Source organism: Sceloporus undulatus, chromosome 3 (assembly GCF_019175285.1).
Source record: "Sceloporus undulatus isolate JIND9_A2432 ecotype Alabama chromosome 3, SceUnd_v1.1, whole genome shotgun sequence".
In the NCBI taxonomy this organism is placed as follows: Eukaryota; Metazoa; Chordata; class Lepidosauria; order Squamata; family Phrynosomatidae; genus Sceloporus; species Sceloporus undulatus.
In genome coordinates, this window is record NC_056524.1 from 207,287,899 (window position 1) to 207,313,422 (window position 25,524).

The following is a 25,524-nucleotide window of genomic DNA, read 5'->3' on the forward strand; positions in this document are numbered from 1 at the left end:
CCCCAAATTTGCTTTGCCAGAAGCCTCCCCCAGCCTGGGGTCTTTCTTCCAAGGCAGCAAAAGTGCTTTGGGCAGTTTTCTCTCCCTCAACCATCCTTCCCCACGAATAATTGCAGGACTCATAGGCACTTTAAGCGCCTCCTCATTGGTTCTTTTATAACAAACCGCGAAATTTAAAAGTGACGTTATGATGATGTTGCTTTGATTGACAGCCCCAAAATGGTGAGTGGGAGCGAAATAAGGCTAAAACCGATTTATATATACACCGTTTTATTTGAATAGGAACGAAAGCGGATCACTTAAAGCGAATCAATTGGTAAATGAGAACGAAGAAAAAAAAGCGATTCGGAACGCGGGATAAGACCAGGGTTATTTTGAAATCGATTTAACTGATACCGCTGTATTTTAAAGCGTTGTAAATCGCAAGTGGGAACACCCCCTTGGTGTGTCTGCTGGTCATTAAAGCAGGTGTGTGGGGATTTGAAATTCTGTCAGTAGTGCCACAGTCATAAATATGAATACCAAAGAAATGAGCAGTTCGAGCTTAAGCAGCATAACTGATCAACAGGATGCCAGCCAATGTATTTTGCATACGACTTAAAGAAATGAGCAGTTCGAGCTTAAGCAGCATAACCGATCAACAGGATGCCAGCCAATGTATTTTGCATACGACTTAAAGAATTTTAAAACTTTCAGAACACTTATCTTTTTGTTCTTACATTGGGAAGTGGTGATGGGAATCTTTTTTTTTTTTTTAATGAGAAGTCTCAGCCTGTCAAAGAATTCATCTCACAGGAGATTAAGAAATTTTAGAATAGTTTCTGCATCTTTAGCATTGAAGGACAGTTTCTCCACCCGATCAGTGCTCAATTTAATTGTTTTATATGTAAAAATTGTTTGGAATGTAGAAAAAAAGAGGAAGGGAGAGGGAGTTAAAAAGATAAATCTAGCACCGGCTTTAAGACTAACTGATTTTTATTTTAGCACAAACGTTTGTGGATATCAGTCCACTTCTTCAGATACAATACAGGTGATACTAAAGCATTGGGCTATTAGGCATATAATTTTGAGAGTGGGATAGAATTTAATTGGTTCCAGAAAGGTGTAAATTATGACTCTTGCCCTAATTTTTTATAGGGCTATACAAGGAAATTACAAAGAAAGATTAGAAAGAGTTGAATCACATTTAAAAATCCAGTACATTAACAGAGGTATGAACAAAGATACTGTTTTTATGGCACACAACATAAATTAATGCACGGGCCCTTGCTACTGCACATATAACAAAATTAATTTCCTCAGATAAGGTTTTGCCCTCAAGGGAATTGACTTTTTATTAGCATATTTATTCTTTTGTCACATCAATACCACTGTAAAGATCTGAAAAAATTGTATCAGTCCACATAGTCCCTTGAAGATTTAGGGTGGGGGTCACAAATTGCATCTTTCTGGATTCTATTACATTCTATCCCACACCCAAAATTATATAAATATGCATGATAACCTGAGGCTTTTTTATATCACTCTGTATGACATCTGAAGAAGTGGATTAATATCCACTAAAGCTCTTGCCAAAATAAAAAAAAACTATCTTAAAGGTGCTGCTACATCTCTCTTTCTTCTCCTTTTCCCCTTCCTCTTTTTTAATGCTACAACAGACTAACATTGCTATTTCTTTTAAAACTGTTTAAAAAGTGTTAATCATCGCATGCAGAGAAATCAATGTGGCTGTAGAAGAAAACAATCTGAAAACCTGCTGACCACATGGCAATGCAAATCAAAAGCATGCTTTTTGGGCCTAGCTGGTTTTCTCATATGCGAAATGCCCATTCCAGCAGAATTTGATTGAATAGCTCCCACATTCTTCCATGACAGCAGCTAAAACAGGGGATTGCATCTCAATCCATACATAGCAACTTTCATAACCCACAGTTGATCTTTCTTTTTTCTGTTCAAAACAGAAATGCAGTGTTTTACCAGTACTAATGGCAAAATCAACACAGCCAAGAGGTTCATGCATATTTTAAGGCTATAACATCAGCAGTATATTCCCAGAGTTTTTCATATCATGATTTATTGGACTCAGATTGAATTTTAAGAAGGCAATAAGTTCACCAAAGTTCACAATGGATACAGTGGCATGTGGTGCTTGATTAGTTGCATCACTATGGGGCTACATCTGCAAAGATCTCCAGTGTTGCAATCAAGCTTTCCAAACTGCACATTCAGATAGGAACAGATCCAGGAAGGTATGCATTGCATGACAATGCCAAAAGCTATTTTGCTTTGAAGCAGAAGGAGGAGATAGGATTTTGTAATTTTTATCGAAGATTTTTAGACTTTATGATTACAAATCAATGGTGATATAAAGAATTCTAGGATTAATCCTCAAGACACATGGGCTTCATGGTGTTCCTGGGGTTTTCTGCTCCCAGAGAGTGCATAAGTAGAGTTGAGAGAGTAATAGCTGATTTGACCTCTAAAGGAGCCCTCAGGACACAATGAAGGCAGAAGCTCTGGGTCCACAGCAGTTCTTCAATAATTGTTTTGGTTTCTGTTGTGAATCCATGAAAGTTATCAGAAAATCCTCAAGCAATACTGTCAGAATGGCAGTATTACTTAGCATTCTGTTCCATCACTTCATGATTACTGTCATTTTGAAAGGCCAGCTTAAAACTGTCCTCTATTCTGGTGTCACTTGCTTTGCAGTTTAAAGACTTTATATTGTGTAGGATTGTACCCATGAATCGGAAGCATAAGATTTAAATTGGAGGGACAAAAATGCAACTGCAATTACATTTGCAATTTCAAAAGGTAAAGAGGGAAATCTTGGTATGTTTGAAACTGTCATGCTATAGAAATACCCACCTTACCCACTGAGTAAGGAACTTCTATATCCAACCATCCTCTTCCTTAGATTATTGTGTGACACCATAAATGTCTTTTAATATGATTCTTAGAAGTATAGTGCTATGGCATATAATTATAGCACTGTACCTATAGGAAATCGGTGTCATGGAAAATTTTAAACTAAAATCTTTGGGCAGCTTTCCTATGTCCACATCATACCTGCAGGGACATACCCCCTATGTCCACATCATACTTGCACTATGGAGGCCATATGAGAGTATTTTATGATCTGATTCTAATAAGTGTAGTGGAGATCCAAAAGAGCTTTCAGCCCACATTTATAGATCTTTTCTAGAAACTCTCCAGTCATATGTTGCAAAACAAGGTTTTTTCAACCACAATTACAGATAGAGCTGCTTCTTGCTTGACTTTCCAGAACCACTGGCATATAGGCTATAGGCATGTCAGCACAACTGCTGGGGTCCAACAACCACTGTCAGCAACTCAAACGAGTCCTGGGGTTAAATCAGACCTTTGTAGCAGAGCGAGCAATTTTAGAAGCAGAAGTGTGGCTCCAAAGTCAATTGGGATAACAGCAACTGGATGTCTTCCAGGAACTGAAGCAATGCAGGAACCTTCGGGGAGACTCAGCAAAACGATGCAGGACTTCTACTGACAAAACACCAGAGAAGCAAAGTCTCCCGAAGTGCTCTTTATTCACAGTGCTATAATACAAATTCAGATCTCCAAAACTCCAAACCATACCAAACCAACTCCTACTACAAACCCACAAGCTATCACTTGCAACCCCCTGGGTTTATTTAGACTCCAGACCATGTGGTCTCCCAAACCCAGTGAGTTCCTGTGTGTAACCATGTCATGTATCCCCTGTGCAATCCAGACACGTGGTTTCATCATCCATGGCTACGTGCACTTAGACACTGAAGTATCCTTGAGCCAATGAGCATCAGCTGTGCTGATCAACCTTGTCCTTCTGCTGAAATGCTCATGGTCAAACACACACACATCAAGCATTTCCCTGTGTGCTGTGTTTTAACCCTTCAAATCCCTGACAAGGCAGAATATAATAGCTCATTTATAGATTAGCCAAATTGCCCAGGTTATATAATGTACCTACCAATACTGAAGAAGGGACTTAACATGGTAAGAGAGCACCTGTGCAGATGTTTAGCCATAGAGAAGGGCCAATGACTGGAGAAAAAAGTCTTACCTAAATCCCTAGAGAGCTGCCAATCAGCATAGACAACACTGAGTTAGATGGACCAATAGCCTGATAGTGTAAGTAAGCTTCTACATGTCACTAACCACAATTATGCTACAATGGTTTAGTTCTCAGATTTTCTAGCCAGAGGGAATCCTTTTTGCATTGATGTGTCTGTGAAAGAAATATTGATTATCTGCCATGAAAGTCTGCATGTCTCATATGATGCAGGAGAGTGCTCTAGGGTTCAAATTCATTCTTTACAGAGTGCAAGCCAAATTTGTAGGACTCAAGACAGTCCATATGAATTCAGAATATGTTTTAGAATATCCTTAACGCTCCTAGAATGGCTGCTCATTCTGAAGGAAGATCAGTGAGTTCTAAATTTACTATATTTTATGAAAACTTTTCTACCAAGACAATCCTCCCCGCGCTCTCTGATCCTCTGGGAGGAACTTACTGCAGCCTTTAAAATCTAGGCTTGCGGCGACCTCCCAGAGGGCGTTCTCTGCTGTCGCCCCCAAACTCTGGAACGACCTGACAAATGAGATCCGTCAGATAACATCATTAGACAGCTTTAAAAAAAGCTGTCACGACGGATCTTTCCGCGAGGCCTTTCCAGATTAACCATCCCGGCCCAGGTTCCCAGGTTCCCTCATTCCTCCCGTGGCCCCATTTTAGTGATTGTTGAGGATCACAGAGGGATATCAGGGTTTTTTTAGTTTTAATGTTTGTTTTTTGCTTTGATATTGTGTTTTTAATAAGTCATACTGTTTAATACTGTCTTAAGGGGGGGGGAGGGGTTTTTTAAATTGTTATATTTTATATTTTACTGTTGTCAACCGCCCGGATTGGTTTCCCATAGGGCGGTATACAAATAAATATTATTATTATTATTATTATTATTATTATTATTATTATTATTATTAATTATTTGTCTCACTGAGAATTTCAGATACATGCTTGACGAACCTCAGCACACTGTTGAAACAAAACATGAGTTCTTACCTCAACCCAGAAATTAGAGAAAGTAAGTAATCACTAAAGACTTATTTTAAGAGGAAGAGGAGGGGGAGGGGAGGAAGAGAAGTCCTTAGTATCAGAAAAAAAACTGTTTTGTCAAGATTCTGTAGAATGAATGACTGAATGTTGTTGAAAATGCAACAACACTTTTGCCTTTATTTTTCTGGTGTGTCCCCAAAGGCAGGAATAAACAGCACAAAAAGACAAGAAGAGAGCTGTTTGTGATCTTAGCTTGAAATCACAGATGCCAGAAGTTATTTGGTCCCTAGCGACTTCAGAAAGCTGCTGTACTGGATTCTAAAATTCTAAGGGCTGACACTGAAAATATTGGAAATTCTTGTCTAGTCACCAGCAGTTTTTATATGCTATGCAGAAAGTCCAGTATTATTCAGTTAAGGTGCATAATTCTGAATTCCAGTAACATGACTTCTAAACACAACATTCCAATAATAATCAACTACATACTGTAAGTACCACCCTGGTGGCGCAGTGGTTAAATGCCTGTACTGCAGCCATACACTCAAAACCACAAGGTTGCGAGTTCAAGACCAGCAAAAGGGCCCAAGCTCGACTCAGGCTTGCATCCTTCCGAGGTCGCTAAAATGAGTACCCAGACTGTTGGGGGCAAATTAGCTTACTTGCTAATTAGCTTACTTGCTGTTCACCGCTATGATCTTTGGAATAGCGGTATATAAATAAAACAAATTATTATTATTATTATTAATTAGTATGCAAATATCAAAGGTCAGGAGGCAAAGAGAAATAAAGGGAGAGTAAAGTGTAAAGTCCAGAAAATATGGGCGCATTACAGACCGCCCCTTTGAGGTGGCCTGTAGGCGCTGCTTTCCCCGGTGTATCGGGGCCTCAGCTGCCAGACCGGCAGCCTCCGAGACCCCAATCCACCGCTTTCCAGGCTACGGGGAAGCAGCAAAAGGCCGCTTCCCTGCAGCCTGGAAAGGGGTGTCCTTGGGGCTTCAGGCCCCAAGGACACCCTGCGGCGGCGGAGAGGAAGAGAAAGGGGCCACTTGGCCCCTTTCTCCCTTGCATTGCTGGGCGCAGCCATCTAAAGGCTGCGCCCAGTGATGCAAACCAGGAAGGAGCTCCAAAACGGAGCTCCTTCCTGCTCCGCCGAAAGGGCACACTAAGCGCCCTGGTGTGGAGCAACGACGTCATGTCCGCACTGCCCCGTATAGAGGCGGCGCGGTCATGACGTTGTCATGGCGGCCCCCATGTGGAAGGGGCGCCACCATTTTGTATGGACTCAGTCCGTACTAGGGTTAGGGGCGTCCAGAAGTGATGCCCCTTTTTAACCCTAGTACGGACTGAGTCCGTACTTAAAGGCCCGTCTGTAACGGGCCAAAGAAATTTTTAGGACAGTAAGATAAAATTATATTGCATTTATTGTAGTTTAGTGTAGAACTTTTTGGCCTGAATCCAGTTGCTATTTCTGAGTAAAGATAAATGATAAAGGTTTTCCCTTGACATGAATGTCTAGTTGTAACCAACTGTAGGGGATGGTGCTCATCTCCATTAATAAGCCAAAGAGCCAGTGTAGTCTGAAGATGACTCTGGTGGTCATGGCCAGTATGACTCCACAGAATGTTGTTACCTTCCCACCAAAGTGGTACCTATTTATCTACAGTGGTACCCCGGGATACGAAATGACCGCGTTACGAAATTTCCGGGATACGAAAAAATTAGATAGGAAAAAACTGTTCCGGGTTACGTGGTTTTTTTTTTTTTTTTTTTGGCTTACGAAAAAATTTTTGGTGCTTTTCGGCGCTTTTTCGCACGAAATCGCGGCTTTCCAGCGCTAGCGGCTATGGCTTTTTCGGGTTGCGAAATCTTTCGGGTTACGAACGGCGCCGCGGAACGAATTAAATTCGTAACCCGGGGTACCACTGTACTTGCATTTGCATCCTTTCAAATTGCTAGGTTGGGAGAATCCAGGACTAGTGACGGGAGTTCACCCCATCATGTGGCACTTGGGTCTTGAACTGCCAACCTTCTGACCTTACTGATCATCAGAATTGGTGTCCCTATTTCTGAGCAGACCTACTGAATAAAGTGATCATGGGATTTAACATTGATATAGAATCAGTTGATTCAATGGGATTTACTCTGGTTGGGACAAGTAATAGGATTTAGGCTTTTATGTGGATTAAACCTTTCAAAGAAAATAAGCACTATGTTACATTATATTATAGGATCAAACCTTTGTGTTGTTTCCAAACCACCAGAAGTAGGTCAGGGTACCCGACTGATTAGGCCAAACTACAGCGGTAAGATTGACTTCCTTATTTCTGATGGCCACAAAGGGAACTCTCAAATCGACACGTTCCACTGGACCTGTGGGGAGATAATGAATGGTATACTTTACAGACGCCTTCCTTAACAAAAAGATATAAAGGAACTGTGAAGCAGCTTTGAGACTCAGAGACTCCATCAACAGGAACTATTTCCCACAGTAATGGTCTATGATAGCCATTTCACACAAACATTCTACACGGTAATGTCTGCAATCAATAGGTAAGATGCAGGAGTCCTTAGGAGTTAGCAATTTAGTCTTTTTTGCTTCACTGTCTAGTAATAAGAAGCTGGCCACCCGCTTGCAAAGTACTTACTGCTCATTTAACTCATAAATTAAAAGGCAAATTCTATGGGTGGGTTCTAATTTTACACATTATACTCAAATACAGACATATGAGTACAAATACACCCATACGTCCTGTCAACAGTACAGACTGTGTGTGTATGTGTGCATGTGTATGTGCGCATGTGTATATGCATTGTAAGCAAACATCTATGTTTCAGGGATGTTTTCTCAAAAACCTTATTCTTTTCCAGATGTAGTGTCTTAAATGCATTTCAAAGGGACATGTCTATATTCTTCAGAATGCTGCATATGAATTACTAGTCATGCAAAGAGGAGGTACCTGAAATACTTTAGGCTACCATTACATAACTAACTACTATACCAAGACCAAGGAAACTTTCCAATATTATTACTGTCTTATAATACAAGATATATAATACTAACATATTATAATATTATTATAACATTATTGCTATACAATATCATCACCATAAGATAAAAATCTCTTTCTGGAAGAAGAGTAGAGAAATATCAGGGATATTTGAGCTGGGGGAGAAAAAACAAATTTACTGGCAGGTAAAAAAAAAAAAGCTGACTTACAGATACCCAATGCACTCCAGTGCCCTCAGAGTAAGGCAGCAGATGGCATGGGATGCTTTCATATCAAGAAATTAGGCAGTTAGTTTGTCACCAAGAGGGGACAAAAAACAGAGAGAGGACATAATGAAAACAGATGGGAAAAAATCTGACGTTTTAAACTGAAACTTCAGCTTTCTTTCCATCTGGTCCTCCCTCCACCCCTGCTCCTTTTGGTTATTTCCATGAGTGGAACTGAATTTTAATTTGTCATTGTTGTGCAGTGAGCACATTTAGAATAACTGATTATTTCTTGTGGTAGCTAAAATATTACAGCCAACTAAACTGCTCTAATTGCAAGCTGGTTGGGAGAGCTCACCATTCACTCATTATTACTGTCTGGGACAGTTTCTAATACTACATTTTGCATGCTTAAGGTGACTTTTTGAATTATTTTTCAGTGCATACACATTAAAAACCATATATCTCAATGTACAAACTGAGCTGGGCAAGAGATCTATATTGTGAGATTAATATGTGTTCTTAAAGTCCCAAGGAAGTCATCCTGTACAACTTTGAAAACTTCTATAAAACAGTTTCCCATGGAAATTTACTGACCCAACCCCCCAAAAAAAACATAAATAAATGTATCTGACTCATAGTGACATTGTTAATGAAAAAGTAGTCTACTGCATAGTCTTTGCAGCATCACAAGAAGACCCAGCTTTTAAAAAAGATATTTGAATATATAATTACTATGGATGCACAGACCTCTCTGCTCATGCCAAAACTGTTTCGATTTTTCATGCAGCCCCTGTATGAGTGCATGAAAAATATTTGCATTTTTCTATTATATTTACAAACTACCAAATAAAATGCTTTCTGCACATTTCATAAAGGAGCCTAAAATACATAAAATTAATAAATCAATGTAAAATAAGAAAATAAATCAAGCACAGAATAAAAGCTAAGGAGAACCAAATCAGTAATGCAATGATCTAAAAAAAAAGCACCAGCGCTATTTTAAAAATGAAAGCTCAAAAGCCAGGTCCAATAAAAGTATGTTTACCTAGGGATAAAAAGATCACAACATAGGTGCTAGACAGGCCTCTCACAAAAGGACATTCCATAAGTAGGGTCCCAATGCTCTCTTTATTATCAACCACACAGTTTCATTATATGGGAGTTTGAGGAGAAGGGCCTTAGGAAAGTGATCTCAGGGTCTCCATAGGTGGGCAGAAGATGCTCCTTCAGGAAACCTGGCCTTAAGCTGCTTTAGGATCTTCAAGTCTAAAATCAGCACTTTGAATTACAAATTAAAATATGATGCAACCAATGAATTGTAGTTCATGTTCATATATAAGATATTGGACAATTTCAAAGGCCACACAAATGAAACATTGGTTATAAGTGGGGGGGGGGTTATAAAGGGTGGATAATAGTAGCATGGCTATCTTGCATGCAATTTGGTCTATGCTGATTTTTTTTAAAACCTCTTCAAAGGGCCCTTGTGTATTTCACTAGCAATTCTGGATTCAAGACCATTTACTCACAAACTACTCGAAGTATCTAGCAATACTTCCAGAGCTTGAAAAGTCTTCTCCAAAGAGAAGATGGAGATAAAATATTGGTATTTCCCATATATAATACCAAAGAGTTTAGAAGACAAGGCCTGGCATTCTGTTAAGTAAGCTAGATAGGCCAAATGGACATCTTCATGACTCACTATTTTGTAGAGAAGGAAAGGATATTCAAAAATATTTATAAAAATTGTTAAAAAATTTTTCTCAATTATCAAGAAACCTGGTGAGAAAAACAACAACAGGACTGATGAGAATATTCAAAGTTTGGAACTTATTCTATGCAACATTTATACATGGTTGTTTTCAAGAGAAAAATAGTTGCCTTTGAAGAAAATGCTGCAGTTGGGAAATGTATATGTAAAATGTACACATGGTGGCTTTGAATAGAAAACAGCATTTTCTGTGCAGGGAAAAAAGTATTTTCTGCACAGAAAATAATAAGAAAATGATGTCTCCTGTGTGAAATAACCATAGACACATTTTGTGCAGCAAATGTTCTGCAGAATAAATACTATTCAAACTGCACAGCTTTCAAAGGCTTTCTCATAGCAGGAAGGGCATTATGATTTTCTACTTTATTTGAAAAGAAAATTAGTGAAAATTTCCATCCCTATTTTTTAATTGTTGTGTAGACTAGTATTCTCTACTGACTATGCAATGATACACTCCACCGCACCCCCGCACCCCCAAAACCCACCTTTTGGCTGCTCCAACCCCCATAGCCATTTATTGCTCCTTGTGGGAGCCCCTGAGTATGAGTCTCAGAATATGGGTGTCTCTCTGTACATTCACCTATACAGGAAGATAGCTGGATGCCTCTCCAATCCTTTCCTCTACTGTTCAGTAAATGGCTATGTTGCGATGTTTGTGTTTGTGAGGTTGAATCATCACATTTCAGAATCTCAGAAGTGACAGGATGTCATCCTGTCTTTAAGTGACAGGATGTCACTTCTGGACAGCATTTTGGCCAACATGCTTAGTTTTGCATGCCTGGGACCAGCAAATCAAAGCAGTTTTTTGTTTGTTTTTTATGAGGGGTCTGGAGGGCTTCTAAAAGGATTCAGGAAATACACTATAGGGTCCCAAGGATCACTGCACTTTGCAGAAAAAGTGGACTCTCTCTATTCCAAGATTTATTTATTTACTTTTTGGATGTCTGGTTGATCCTTGTCCCATAAGGTCCCTAAGGCAAAATTGATCACTTGACCTGTCAGTTTCTTGCTGTGATATCAAGGATGAACAGAGGCCAAAAGTCTTTATTATGCATAATTATATTAAAAGTTAACCATAACTGAGAAATTTCATAACGTAACTCAAAGATGGCTGTCAAATATTCCAGCAATATGAGAATAGAAGCCACACTATAATTCACTAATCCCTTAAAAGTCCATAGTTGCGTTGGGAGGCAGTTAAAAGAACAGCAAGATTTACTTGATGCAATATAAAATGTATGAATTCCTGAAGTTTATAAATCTGTAAAGAACATTGTAATATATTCAAACCACTGTATTCTACTCCACTTCAGTATATGCCTTAATCATGAATGTGCAATAATCCCAAACAATCTACAAAAAGCATACAAACCAATTTTAAAAAGTACAAGATGTCACAATGTGACTCTAAAAGGTACATGCAGTAAAACAGACATTGAACAGGGAAAAATAAGTACCTGCATTTCCATTTCCAATGACAATTTCTGTCACTGAAAAAAAAATCTAGGTTTTTTTACAGTAAATTCAACATTTGACACTGGGTGGCAAAATGGATATATTTTGAGCAATTGAACTTAATTTTCTTCTAAAAAAATGTATTTTAAAAATACAAAAGATTTCAAAATAGGTTTCCATGTAATGATCCTCTTTAACATGACAAAGAAACTTTTTTGAAACCAGAAATGAACTTGACAACTGAGGTGAAAAAAGTTTAAAGAAACATATTGCCTTAAAATAAATAGTCATTCAAATGGATCAAGGAAAATAAGCCCTGATATTTTCAGACATATGTAAGTAATTTCTTCAGGTATATTTCACCAATTTGCACAATCAATATCTTTAATCACACATTAGAATATGGCTGCAGCTTAGAACCATAAGGGCTTGACAAACCGCCCCAAAGGGATGGTCTGGAGACGCCCGTTTTCTCTCTGGAGGGAGCCCACAGCAACCAAACCACATGGGCTCCCTCCACGCCAAAAAGAACCTGCTAAAAGCAGGTTCTTTTGGCATGCATGGGTGCCATCATCAGTGCACTATTTCACACTGTGTCACATCAATGGCACAAGCACAACACCCCAAAGTGCAGACACAGCGCCACGTTTGTGGCATCATGGCGGCCCCCATATGGATGGGAAGCTGCCATGATGGTGGCGTCCATACTGACTAGGGTTCAAGAGCATGCGATTGCTGCGCACTCCCAAACCCTAGAATCAACACAGACATGCCCCTTCCTGCCCATCTGTCTCAGGCCATACTTTATCTTTTTTTTTTTTCTTATTACACCTCTTTACACATTGCCTAGCAAACTGTTTCTCAATCTGTAAATCCAGATTACAATGCAATGCTGTAAATATTTCCATGCTCTCTTAAAAAGGTTTTTGTGTTTATTTTTCTGTTTATAAAACAGACAGGCAAAGAACTGAATTTCATGCAAGATGCACTGAATATGATGCCAGATCACTGGATGAGGTCCAGAGTAATTTACGGGCACTGGGATCAATGTGAAAATATAGTCATGATACTGCAATCCCATACATACTTCATTGGGAATCAGACACATTCAACTCAGTGTGATGACAAAAGAATTCCAATGGGAGCTAACTTAATAAGAATCAGGATCCAGCCCATTATCTCTTGTTCTTTGATTGCTATGTGGAAAGTAAAACATTAAAGAAATATACTGCAGAATTGTAAATAAGAATGAAATAAGAGAGGTAAAGCAGTGAAGCAGTGTTATGCAACCAAACCATGGCAAACAGGAGTTAAAAATTTGGTCACTTTTGAGTCCAAGACATCTTGCTGGCCTCTAACCTCATCCTCTAACCTCTGGCATTAGAGAAAGGATGTTAAGAATATTTACAAATTTTCTAATCCCCTCTTAGTAAATAGTCAATTTTGTTGTTGTTAACTGCATTTGGGTCCACATCGACCCACGACAACCCTGTGGATGAGACATCTCCAAGACACCCTAAGCGCTGCTCTGCTTAATTCCTGCAAATTCATACCCGTGACTTCTTTAACAGGATCCATCCATCTAGCATGTCACCCTCCTCTCTTTCTACTTTTGCTTCACCTTTCTTAGTATCATTTTTTTCCAATGAGTTGTACCTTCTCATGATGTGACAGCCTCAGTTTAGTAATTTGAACTTCTGGGGAGATTTCTGGCTTGATCTGTTCTAGGACTCTTTTTGGCTGTCCACAGAATCCTTAACATTCTTCTCCAGCACCACATGTATGGTTTTAATCTGTATTCTGAAATGTTTTTATTGAAGTTTTATTTATGTATTGCAATTTTTATCCTGTATTTTGTATTTGATATTGCAATTTTACCTGTATACTGCTATGATCAACACGGAATAGCAGTTTATAAATAAAACGGTTTTTCTGGACCCATTTCAAACCGGCTTCCAGGCGGGCGGGCTATGGAGTTGAGACTGCCATGGTTGCCTTAGTTGATGATCTCCGTCTGGGCATGGACAGGGGAAGCGTGTCCCTGTTAGTGCTTTTGGACATCTCAGCGGCTTTCGATACCATTGACCATGGTATCCTTCTGGAACGCCTGAGGGAGTTAGGTATCAGGGGCACTGCGCTTCAGTGGTTCCGTTCCTACCTCTTGGGTAGATTCCAGATGATGCAGCTGGGGGACGTTTGCTCCGATAAGAGGGCGCTTATATCTGGCGTCCCTCAAGGAGCGATTCTGTCCCCCATGCTATTTAACATTTACATGAAACCGCTGGGAGAGATCATCCAGAGACACGGAGCACGGTGTTATCAGTACGCTAATGACACCCAAATATGTTGCTCTGTGTCCCCGACTGATGCAGTAACTAGGGATGGCTCTCTCCTCTAAATGCCTGCTTGGAGTCGGTAATGGGCTGGATGAGGGAAAACAAACTCAGTGTGAATCCAGAGAAAACGGAAGTACTGGCCATAGGTTCTCCGGGTCTGGGTGGTGAGATTTGTCACCCAGCCCTGAACGGGGTCATGCTCCCCTTGAAGGACTCGGTCCGCAGCTTGGGAGTGCTCCTTGACTCGTCACTCCAGCTGACATCTCAGGTGGATGCGATAGTCAGGAGCGCTTGTTATCAGCTTCGGCTGATATGCCAGCTGCGTCCCTACCTGGACCGGAGAGACCTTGAAACTGTAGTACATGCTCTGGTAACCTCTCGATTGGATTTCTGCAATGCGCTCTACATGGGGCAACCCTTGTACCAACCCTTGTACCAAACCAAGCTACAGTTAGTGCAGAATATGGCAGCGAGATTGGTCGCTGGTCGTTCCAGGTCTGACCATATAACTCCCATCTTGAAAGATCTTCATTGGCTGCCTATTCGCTTCCGGGCTCAATACAAGGTGTTGGTAATGACCTATAAAGCCCTAAATGGCTTGGGCCCAGGATACTTGGAGGACTGCCTCTCCCCATACAATCCGCCCCGCACACTCAGATCAACAGGGATGAAATTGTTGGAGGTCCCAGCGACACGCTATGTGAGAACCTCACAGAGGGCATTCTCTATTGTGGCCCCTAGATCTTCAAACAGTCTCCCAGATGAGCTCCGCTCCACCACATCTTTAGCTCTTTTTAAAAAGAACCTGAAGACGTATTTCTTTTCCCAAACCTTCCCACCGTGAAAAATCTTTTTCCCTTACCCTTTTCATTGATGACCCTGGAATGTATATATCAATTTCCCCTTCTATCTGGCCCTTTTGTTGTTAGTATTACTATGTTGTTTTTAATGCTGTTTTTAATTGATTTTATTGGAATGTTTTTATATATAATTGTTCGCCGCTTTGATCAAAATTTTGGAAAAGCGGGTTACAAATAAACTATATTATTATTATTATTATTATTATTATTATTATTATTATTATTATTAAAACTTATTATTATTATTAAAACTTATTATTATTATTATTATTATTATTATTATTATTATTTCAAATGAATTTATATTCTTTCTATCCACTTTCTTAACTGTCCAACTCTTGCATCCTTACATGATGATAGGGAATCCAATGGCTTTTATGATTCTAACTTTCGTGCTCAGATGTGTTTCTTTACATTTTATTATCTTTTCTAGTTCTCTCTCGACTCCTCTTCTTTGTCTAGCTATCGTCCAATTTCTCTTCTTCCTTTTCTTTCTAAGGTCCTAGAACGGGTCGTTTATTCTCACTGTATTAAGTTTCTTGAAGCCAACTCCATCCTGGACCCTTTCCAATCTGGCTTCCGCCCACGGCACTCTACAGAGACAGCCCTCACCAAGATCTCAAATGATCTCTTGCGGGCCAAGGCAAATGGCCTCTACTCTATTCTCATTCTTCTTGATTTGTCTGCAGCCTTTGACACTGTTGATCACTGTCTCCTGGTTGATTTACTCTCTGACCTTGGATTCGCCGACTCTGCTCTCGACTGGTTTAAATCTTACTTGTCAGATAGATCTTTTGCAGTGGTCACGGGTGGTCAGACTTCATCCTCTGTTCCGCTATCTGTTGGAGTTCCCCAGGGCTCTGTCTTGGGTCCCCTTCTGTTCTCTCTATACACACTGTCTCTAGGTAAACTCATCAGTTCTTTTGGTTTCTCCTATCATCTGTATGCCGACAACACTCAGCTGTATCTCTCCACCCCTGACCTTTCGACGGGGCTTGAACAGCAAGTTTCTTCTTGTTTGACTGCCATCTCTCAGTGGATGCGGCTTCGGCGCTTGAAGCTCAACATGTCTAAGACTGAGCTTCTCGTCTTTCCACCTTAACCCACCCTTCATTATTCCTTTTCTGTTTCTGTCAATGACACTTCTATTCAACCGGTTCATCAAGCCCGCAGTCTTGGCTTCATTTTTCACTTTTCTCTGTCATTTATTCCCCAGATTCAGGCCACCGCCAAGACCTGTAGATTCTTTCTCCACAACATTGCCAAGATCCGTCCATTCCTCTCAATCTCTACTGCCAAGACTCTGGTCCATGCCCTAGTGGTTTCGCGACTAGATTATTGTAACCTCCTTCTAACAGGGCTTCTTCTTTCACACCTCCATCCTTTAATCTCTGTCCAGTATTCAGCTGCCCGTATTGTCACATCCACTTGCCGCTTTGACCATGTTTCTCCTCTTTTATCCTCTCTTCATTGGCTCCCCTTCCCCTTCCGCATCCGGTACAAGCTTTTGTTACTGACTTTCAAAGCCCTCCATGGGTTGGCCCCTCCTTACTTATCTGCCCTTCTTTCTCCTTACATTCCTACTCGTACCCTCTGCTCTGGTAGTCAAGGTCTCCTGTCACAGTGTAGGACTACCACTGCCCCCTCCCAAATTCGTCCCTTCTCGCTTGCTGCCCCTTACTCCTGGAACCTTCTTCCCCCACATGCACACCTCATCACTTCTCTACCCAGTTTCAAAACTAAATTAAAGACTATATTGTTTAGAGAAGCATTCCCAGAGGTGAGCCCCTCTCTGACCCAGGAATCCTCCTTTTAACCATCCATCAAGAAGCCAAGCCCTTCCTCCAGTCCATCTGCCTTGGTCCAGGCCTCGGAGGTGGAGAAGATCTGCTGGACCTGATCCTATTCCCCACCACCACTCCCTTCTCCTTTTGTGTCGTGTCTTTTAGATTGTAAGCCTGAGGGCAGGGAACCGTCTGACTAAAAATTTTATGTACAGCGCTGTGTAAATTTACAGCGCTTTATAAATAAAGGTTAATAATAATAATAATAATAATAATAATAGCTGTCCTCTCCGTTCTTAGTCTTCTTATGATTTCTTGACTGCAGTCCCCACTCTGATCAATGTTTGATCCCAGATATGAGGACTCTTCTACTATTTCTATTTCTTCATTGTCTATGTTGAATGTGTATAAATTCTTTATGGCCTGTTACAGACAGGCCAAAATAAAGCTGCTTCGAGTCACTTTGGAGGTATGGTATTTCAATGATGCATGAGTCCTAAGAGTCCAAAAGCCAAACCAAAGCTGCACTCCAGTCCTTAGGACTGGAGCATGGCTTTGGTGCGGGTTTTGGACTCTTAGGACGCATGCATCATTGAAATACCATACCTCCAAAGTGACTCGAAGCAGCTTTATTTTGGCCTGTCTGTAACAGGCCAATGGTTATTATTTTTGTTGTCTTTATGTTCAATAATAAGCCTGCCTTTGTCCTTTCTTCTTTGATCTTCCTTAATAGTTGCTCTAGATCTATGATGTTTTCTGGTAGTCCATGGTGTCATCTGCATATTTTAGATTATTGATATTCCTTCCTCCTATTTTCACTCCTCCTTTTAAGTATGACTCAGATTTTTTTTAAAAATGTTCACACAAATGTTTGCACAAAAAGGTGTGCACTACATTTTATTCAAAAATATATTTGTTATGTAAGAAAATGTTCAAAAGACACTATTCTGTATCTGGAAAGTTTGTATCCAGAAATAATCCAGTTTGATACCACTTTAACTGCTATGGCTCAGTACTATGGAAACCTGGAAACTCTAGTTTGTTGTGGCACAGAGCTCTCTAACAAATAAGTTTTTTGTCTCATAGTTCCCAGAATTCCATAGTACTGAGGATCCAACAATTTTTTGTGTGAAAAATTCCCCAAATGTAAGAAATCATCAAAAAATGTAAAAAATGTCTTGCAATTTCACCCAGTTGGGAGAACACTTTTTAAATTATTCATTCATTCAGTAATGCATATGAATGCAAGAATGAAATAAGCGAAGATTACATTCCTGAACCAGAACATCCCTTAAACACTCCCTTAGCATTTTCCATGTGCAGTAAAAATACAACAATATCTAAGCAAGTGCTGTAACAATTTTCTGTTTTTTCAGTTTAATGTCAGGACTGACCCTGAGTATGCATGCCATCAATTGAAGGAACATTCAGAGCTTACACTGATATTTACTTACAGACCACATGCAAAAAGAGGGCTGCCAGATCAGAACCCAAGTTATTTTCAGCATAGGCAGTCACTTGGAAGATTCCGGTGCTCTTATAAATGTGTCGGATACCATCTTCTATAGGACTGAAATTAGCATAGGATACAGCAGTGCCATCTCCAAAATCTAGCTGGATATTTGTCCTCTGGAGATCACCCTGTAGGAGACAACACTATTGTTTAGGAATATAGCTGATAAGGGGTGATTTATGTTACACAGTTCATTGCCACTTATAACAATCTCATTAGTATGAATGTTGCTCAAATACTCTGCAGCTTTTCCTGCTAGTCTCCACTAAAAAACAAACAAACAAACAAACAAACAAAAAAAAACAAAGGCAGGGTAGACTGGCTTAATATTAAACATTGCATCATATGGTTTGGCTTTGCTTCGTATTTCCAGAAATGTAAGTCCATGGACTTGTGCTTAGATGTGGGCCTTGTACAGGAGCTTTTGAATCTGTTTGGATCCTAACAGGCAGTTGAGTTATGTGGTTGAAATCTAAGTACAGACATTATAGGTGAGTGATTAATTTTAATATCCACTCATGGAGAAAACTAACTGTAAATGATGACAACAGCAATGGTATCTACAACACATTTGCAATGATAGCTCCTACTGTCTGTCAAATTCTCTTGCAAAAATTCTATGAATGTGGGGGTTTCGTATCAGAATAACAAGTGGTTTTATGTAACCACTTCCTCATTTTTTACTAAAAAAAATCTGCTTTCAAAAATCCACATGTGTTTTTGTATGTCTGTGTGAAAAACTGGTCTGTAAAATTAGTTCAAAACAAAACAAAATTTATGGGATTCTGGAAACACCTCTCACTTTTTTGGCATGGCAAATGTAGCTTTTGATCCCAGACCACCCAACTGCATGCTTTTTTTGGCCAAAAATAAATGCATAATAATTCCCCTAAAACTTCAGAACTACAAAATTCTTGCCTCTGTATCATTATTTTCAACTGGATTTCCCTGAATATTAGGAACCTCATTTTTCAGCCAGAGAAGAGATAACATTGAATATTCTTTCCATCTCTACTCATTACACAAGTAATACAATTTTGCTGTTATGAAATATTTTAAAATGTGTAGATATATGTGAAAATTGCAAAGAAATATCCATTGTCTCTCACAGCAGGGAGAAAACAGCTGAAATTATTTGCTCTTGGATGTGAAGATGAAATAGCCAAATATACGTAATACTACTAATACGTAATAGTTCTTAGTTACTTTTGAAATGTTACTTTGAAAGGCCATGTTTATGAGGATTGTGACAGAAATGTTTCAAGTTGCATAGCATTCTCTTATCAAACCTAAGGCAGTTTTTATTTTCTAAGAAGTAACAAAAAGGAATGAAAAAGGAACTAATAGGAATTTATAATTCAGTATTAGTATTTTATAGTTGTATCTGTACTGTATTGTATTTTTAATGATGTAATCCTGCTTTGATCCTTGGGAGAAGCAGGAAATATTATTATTATTATTGTTGTTGTTGTTATTATTAGCAAGAGTAAAGTAATGAGGGATATTCTTTGCCATTGCAATGAGTAATGACAATGAGCTACTCTTAAGACAATGTAACAAGAATGAGTTACTTTTTGAAAAAGTAACTTTGCAAACTGCTGACCCAATTCACTGTGCTTCCCCTTTATTTCTTCTTGACCAAGGCATGTGGTTTAAAAGTTCAGTCTGCAGCACAGAGAGGAAAGAACTTGGTTTGTGAATGAGTCAAACCTCAAGGAGCTTTATTAAGAGTTGGTGTGAAAGCAGAAGAAACAAGAAAGAACACAGGCAGGTATAAGTAAAAGAAACAAAATAGCAACTTCTCTAGTAAAAAAGGCACCAAAAAGTGGATGAATCAATGAGCTTGGGTCCATATTCCCCCTCATATGCTTTTGATCATGTGAAAATAGGAAGTCCCACCCAAAGAGGTCAAATGGAAATAATGATAGCCAGCAGATGTAAGCCTGCAGTTAGACCAAATGAGTTAATTGGATATATAGTAGTATTAGGGACACATTAAACCTAAGAGTTTAGGTTTTAAAAACAAATGAGCCTCATTGATTTAAATGTTATTTAGCTTACCCTAGTGATAAATGTAGCTGGAAGGATTGGGGCCTCTGCACCTAGCAGTTAACACTGCCCTTTTAAAGAGTTATTTGTTTTCTTTAAAATGGCCTTTACAAGTCCGTAAATGAGACTGGTAGCTCAGCACAGCAGGTTCACCACCATGAATCCTCAGAGAAGAAAACAGAGCAGTGAACAACAAGACAGTAATGTTATAAATGTTGCAAGGGTAGAGAGACCCGAGTTCAGCATTTGACGGGAGGATAGAGTATGTTCTCTCACAGTAGGTTATCACAATGCTGGGTAGTCATCTGTTGAGAGAAAGAATGCCCAGTGGAGCTAACTCAGACACATCCTTTTATTGCCTAATAGGCTATTGGCTTTCTGGGGGAAATCTAGGTTTGAGGAAGGTGCCTAATCAGTGCTGTGAAATAGCTTAAGACAAGATAATTGAGCTTTCCCTCACAGCTGTATCCTAGACATAGACTGACCACTGCATTTTTGAGGCTAGTCAGTGTCCTACAACAGAGCATAAATGATAGCACATTCTCTGAACAGGAATGCAGACTGCTGGCACTTAGAGCGGAGCAAAGTGTGTAGAATGAAAAATGTCATAAAATAGTATATTAGTAAATACATGATGAGAGACAAAGAAAGAATATCGTGTTACCACTCTTCTTATTTTTTTTTTAAATCCAGTTTTTCAAACCTGAGTCTAACATATGAAGGGAGACAATTTCCCCAGCCCTTTTTAAACATACAGAAAGAAATCAAACATCAAATTAAGGCCCTTTACAGACTGGCCTGAAAGGCCGGCCTATGGCCATAGTAGGGGTGTAGCATCCTTATGACGCATGCCTGACTCTGCCCCCGCCCCCCCCCCCCGAGCACCCTGATGCTGTGCATGCACCACTCCAGTCAACATGCAGCATTATGGTGTGCCTACTGCACTGTGTCCAGATAATGCAGTGCTGATGGGGCGCCACACAGCCACACCATTGCGGACTATGGTGCCCTTTCAAGGGTGCAAATAAAGAGCCACTGGGGCTTTACAGACCATCCCAAAGGGGTGGCCTGCAGCTGCCCCTTTTCATGCCAGATTGGGACCGCAGTAACCACATGCTGTGGCTCTGATTTGGCCTTTCAAGAGTGCAAAAAGGAGCTGCAAAAAGAGGTTCCTTTTTGTACCCTCAAAATGGCATCATAGCTATGGTGGCATGGCTATATGGCTCCCCTTTGGCACTGTGTCCTTGGATGCAGCACAGGAGGCACGCCATGATGCCGCAAACCATCTGGAGCAGTGCATGGCATAAGGGTGCCTTAGAGGCAGAGTTGGGCATGCATCATCAGGATGCTGCACCTTGACTCTGCCCCCAGGCCGGCCTTTCAGCCAGTCTGTAAAGGCCTGCTTTTTGCGCTCCTTTTTGTGCCCTTGAAAGGCCAGATTGGAGCCGTGGTGTAAGGTTGCCATGACCCCAATCTGATTAGGGAAGAGATGGATGGAGGCCACCCCTTAGGGGCCGTCTGTCAAGCCCCTAAGGGACATTTGGACTCCAGCTCCCATCAGCCCTAGCCAGGATAGCCAATGTCTGGAAGGCTATATATTTCCCATCCATCTTTTCCTAGTGAATAAGCTAAGCAACCTGTCTCTCTTCAGTTTCCATTAAAAGAAAATACTGAAGTGGACACCATTTTTCAAATTAGCTTTGGAGTCTAGTCCAGCACTGCAATAGAGACCTCGTTTGTGGGAGCTGTACTTGGAGAGGGATATAGCTTCTTGGTTCATAAGGAGATTTGCTAGATTAATTCACTATTCACTATGCTAATGTGCTGGCCACATCCCCATCATTCTTTATTTGTTATGTTGAGAAGAAAAGGGAGAGTTTTCATAGCAAAACAGCAGCAAATCCTATTTCCAGCCTCTTACTAGCTTGCTCTGCATTGCAGCGAACTGCTAATCTCTTCGCTTTAACAATGTTTCCAGTATATGAAATAGTGAAAGGTGTATCATCTGCCACACATGCAATGTCAGCTATCCCCTAGTTTATAAATATAAATTAAAATGGAAATGAAGTGGAGGCATTTCAAATGGATAACAATCATAGTTCTCTGGATATATTCAAGAGGCACTTTTTATAGTGCTAGTCCTGTAAAGAATCAAATGGAAATGTGATAATGGTGTGCTGTAAAGCTCACAAGTCTGTAAACTTCAAGTGCAGTTGACAAGTGATGGGTACTAGTTGAGAAACTTAAGTTATTCATAAGGCACCTTGAAAAGCCCTGTGAATGGCAGCTTGTGCAAGTAGTGCCTGGGTATTTCCAAGCATAACTACAAGTGGAAAGCTAATAATATACCTCAAATAAACAGGTATTTTCTATAAGGGCCAGTTCTTTTAATAATTCACAACAGTTTTTTTTAAAAATTGCATAGTTTATCAAACTAATAAGCAACTCATAAAACTGAAAACAAGAGTGATTTATGTGTCAGATTAAAAAAGCTGTTCTTCTAATACATTCAGAGAAGCATTCCAATATGTTTCAATAGAACATATTTTTAATAGGAACATTTTCATATAGACATTCCAGAGATAAATAGTACAAATGTGTATGTCAAAATATATTTATTTCCAGCAAGTTGTTGTTAACCATCCTCATGTTGATCTTGATCCATGGTGCCCCTGTGAATACTAATGCTAAATTCAGACAAGCTTTAGGAGACTTTGCATTCTCCTTTGCAGTTTAACTCACATATTTCTAATGGGGGATAATTCCAGGTGGAGGATTATGTGGGGAGATTCCACAGACCATTTTAGGCCCATTGGGTGAACATTTATTAAAGTTGATGGTGAAAATGGTGGGATGAGCAAAATATGAAAATTGGTTGCATTGTTTTCCTGATAGACAAACCTTCTCTCCCTGATTTCAATCACTTTATCTGGATGTAACACAATTTTGGCTCACCAATATTTTTGCTTCTTTAAAGGACAATGATGGTAAGAATCACATACTGTAGGGCACAATAACCCTTATGCATACAATTCAGACACTGTGGGATTACTATTCAGGCACTGAGATTACTATTCCCTTCCCTTCTTTGCAGCTTCAAAAGTCCTCCCCAACTTACTGTAATGCCCTGAAATCACCTCACAGGGTCATTCCATCCCTGTGTGTGTGTGTGTGTTTGTGTTGTTTGCCTTCAAGTCATTTCTGACTTATGGCAACCTTAGGACAAACCTATCATAAGGGTTTATTATTATTATTATTATTATTATTATTATTATTATTATTATTAACCTTTATTTATAAAGCGCTGTAAATTTACAAAGCGCTGTACATACAATCTTTTAAAATTAGACTGTTCCCTGTCCTCAGGCTTACAATCTAAAAAGACACGACACAAAAGGCAAAGGGAGTGGTGGTGGGGAAGGGGATGAGGTCCAGCAGTTCTTCTCAACCTCCGAGGCCTGGACCAAGGCAGATGGACTGGAGGGAGGACTTGGCTTCTTGGAGCTACTCTGCCTCTCTCTCCCTCAAGATGGTGGCTGAAGGGAGGGCTTGTCTTCTTCCAGGCAGGCCTGGTGGATCTAGCCTGTCTCTCTCTCCCTCAAGATGGTGGATGAAGGGAGGGCTTGTCTTCTTCCAGGCAAGCCTGGTGGAGCTAGCCTGCCTCTCTCTCCCTCAAGATGGTGGATGAAGGGAGGGCTTGTCTTATTGGCAAGTTCCTTCAGAGGGGGTTAACTACTGTCATCCTATGAGGCTGAGAGAATGTGCCTTGCCCAAGGTCACCCAGTGGTTTTTCATGGCTGAGCTGGGATTCAAACCCTTCTCTTAGAGTCATAGTCTAATACTCAAACCACTACATCACACTGGCTCTCTTACATCCCCATAGCCAGAAGTAAAATGATGGCATCAGTGCTGAGATCTGTCAGGGTCATCCAGGGATCTCTAAGCTGTTGTAATAATTGTGTGTCTGGCTATGGAAATAAAAGCAGACACTTCATGAGTCCTGTCAAATTTCCACAAACCATGGAATGGTATGGAATAGCCATGTAGGGCAGCTTCAGGATCTTTAGAGTAAGTCAGGGAGGTGTATGTGGCTCAGCATAGTGTATGTCCACATGTGGATATATTCATGAGAAGATGCTATATTGAGGCCTTTGATTCATAATTATATAATATGAGTTGCATCATCTCTTGATAAATCTTGAGTACAGTCGGCCTTCAGTATCTACGGACTTGCCATCCGTGGATTCAAACATCTGCAGATGGCAAGCCAGCATTGTCTGCAATGGCGGCATGTGCATGTGGCCCTTTGTCTCAAGGACATGCTGCCACAGGGGACAATAAGGGCTGTCCCTAATGGTGGCACAAACACATGCAGGCACTGCCATTGAAGTCCCATTTTCCCAAATGGTGGCATAGCCATGTGCACGCACCACCACTGGGGACAATGAAATTTGAGTATCTGGAGATTTTGGTATCGGGGGTGGTGGTGTCCGGAACAGATCCCCCATGGATACTAAGAGCTGACTGTATGTTTCTATAAATGGTATTTTCAAGGATATACCAGTATATATTTAAGAACTATTGCTGCTGTTGTTGACATGTGCCTTCAAATTGACTCTGCCCTATAGTCGCTCTATTATAGATTATTATTCAGAGGAAGGTTGCCACTGACTTCCCCTAAGGATGAAAGACTATCTTTGTGCAAGGTCCCTCAGTGGCTGAATGGGGATTCGAATCCTGGTCTCCTGGAGTGCTCCTCCAGCACTCAAGCCACATCACACTGGGATTATAAATTATTACTCTTTAATAAATAACCCATATATGAAGATAGTATTAGTCTCAAAAGCTAAATTATACTTAGGTTATTGCTAGCAATGAGCTGAACATATTCTTAACATGATATGAGATAAATTCACCAAATCTAAATGTGCTTGGGAAAGAAGCTATCAGTGGTGCCAATACTAGCTTTACCTCTGAGGCAAATTTCAGGGGCGAGGAGGTTGGAGGGGAGGAAGATTTTGTGGAAATGTTGTCAAATAGCAAAGGCTCTCTGTTTGACCCCTTTCTGATTCTGATTGCCTCTCTCCACCCCAACCTGACCAACATGGCTCTTACATTAGAAAGATAAAAACAGTCACCCAAAGGTAAACTATGCATTTGATGCAATATGTTGTTTGTATCTCTAAGGTTGAAACTGATCACTGATGAAGTCAGTGGGACAGAATTCACTGCTGCTTTAAAATCAATATGAATCTGTCATGTTCAGTGGAACTTTGTGGAATTGCAGTCTCTAACAATTGCTTGGTTTGCTCTTATAAAACATTAAAAAGCCTATTTCCAAAAATAAAAAAGCTAACAAAACAAAATAGGCTCTACAGCTACAATGTGATCAATACAGTCAGAGAAAAGCAGAGGTAGCTATAAAATTGAAGGGATAGGCGGAAGATAGGAATAGACATTAATAT

The 25,524-nt window shown here is 40.1% G+C and overlaps 1 protein-coding gene across 1 annotated transcript in view; it reads right to left on the reverse strand.

Annotated features, from left to right (window-relative positions):
• The window catches only part of SORCS3 (sortilin related VPS10 domain containing receptor 3), a 652,615-nt gene that overhangs the window by 53,887 nt on the left and 573,204 nt on the right, over positions 1-25,524 (reverse strand). Inside the window, exons 19-20 of the mRNA XM_042460847.1 lie at positions 17,952-18,138; positions 7,311-7,444 (exon numbers count right to left, since the gene is read on the reverse strand). Of these exons, the coding sequence (XP_042316781.1) occupies positions 7,311-7,444; positions 17,952-18,138 (321 nt within the window). The remainder of the gene's footprint in view (positions 1-7,310; positions 7,445-17,951; positions 18,139-25,524) is intronic.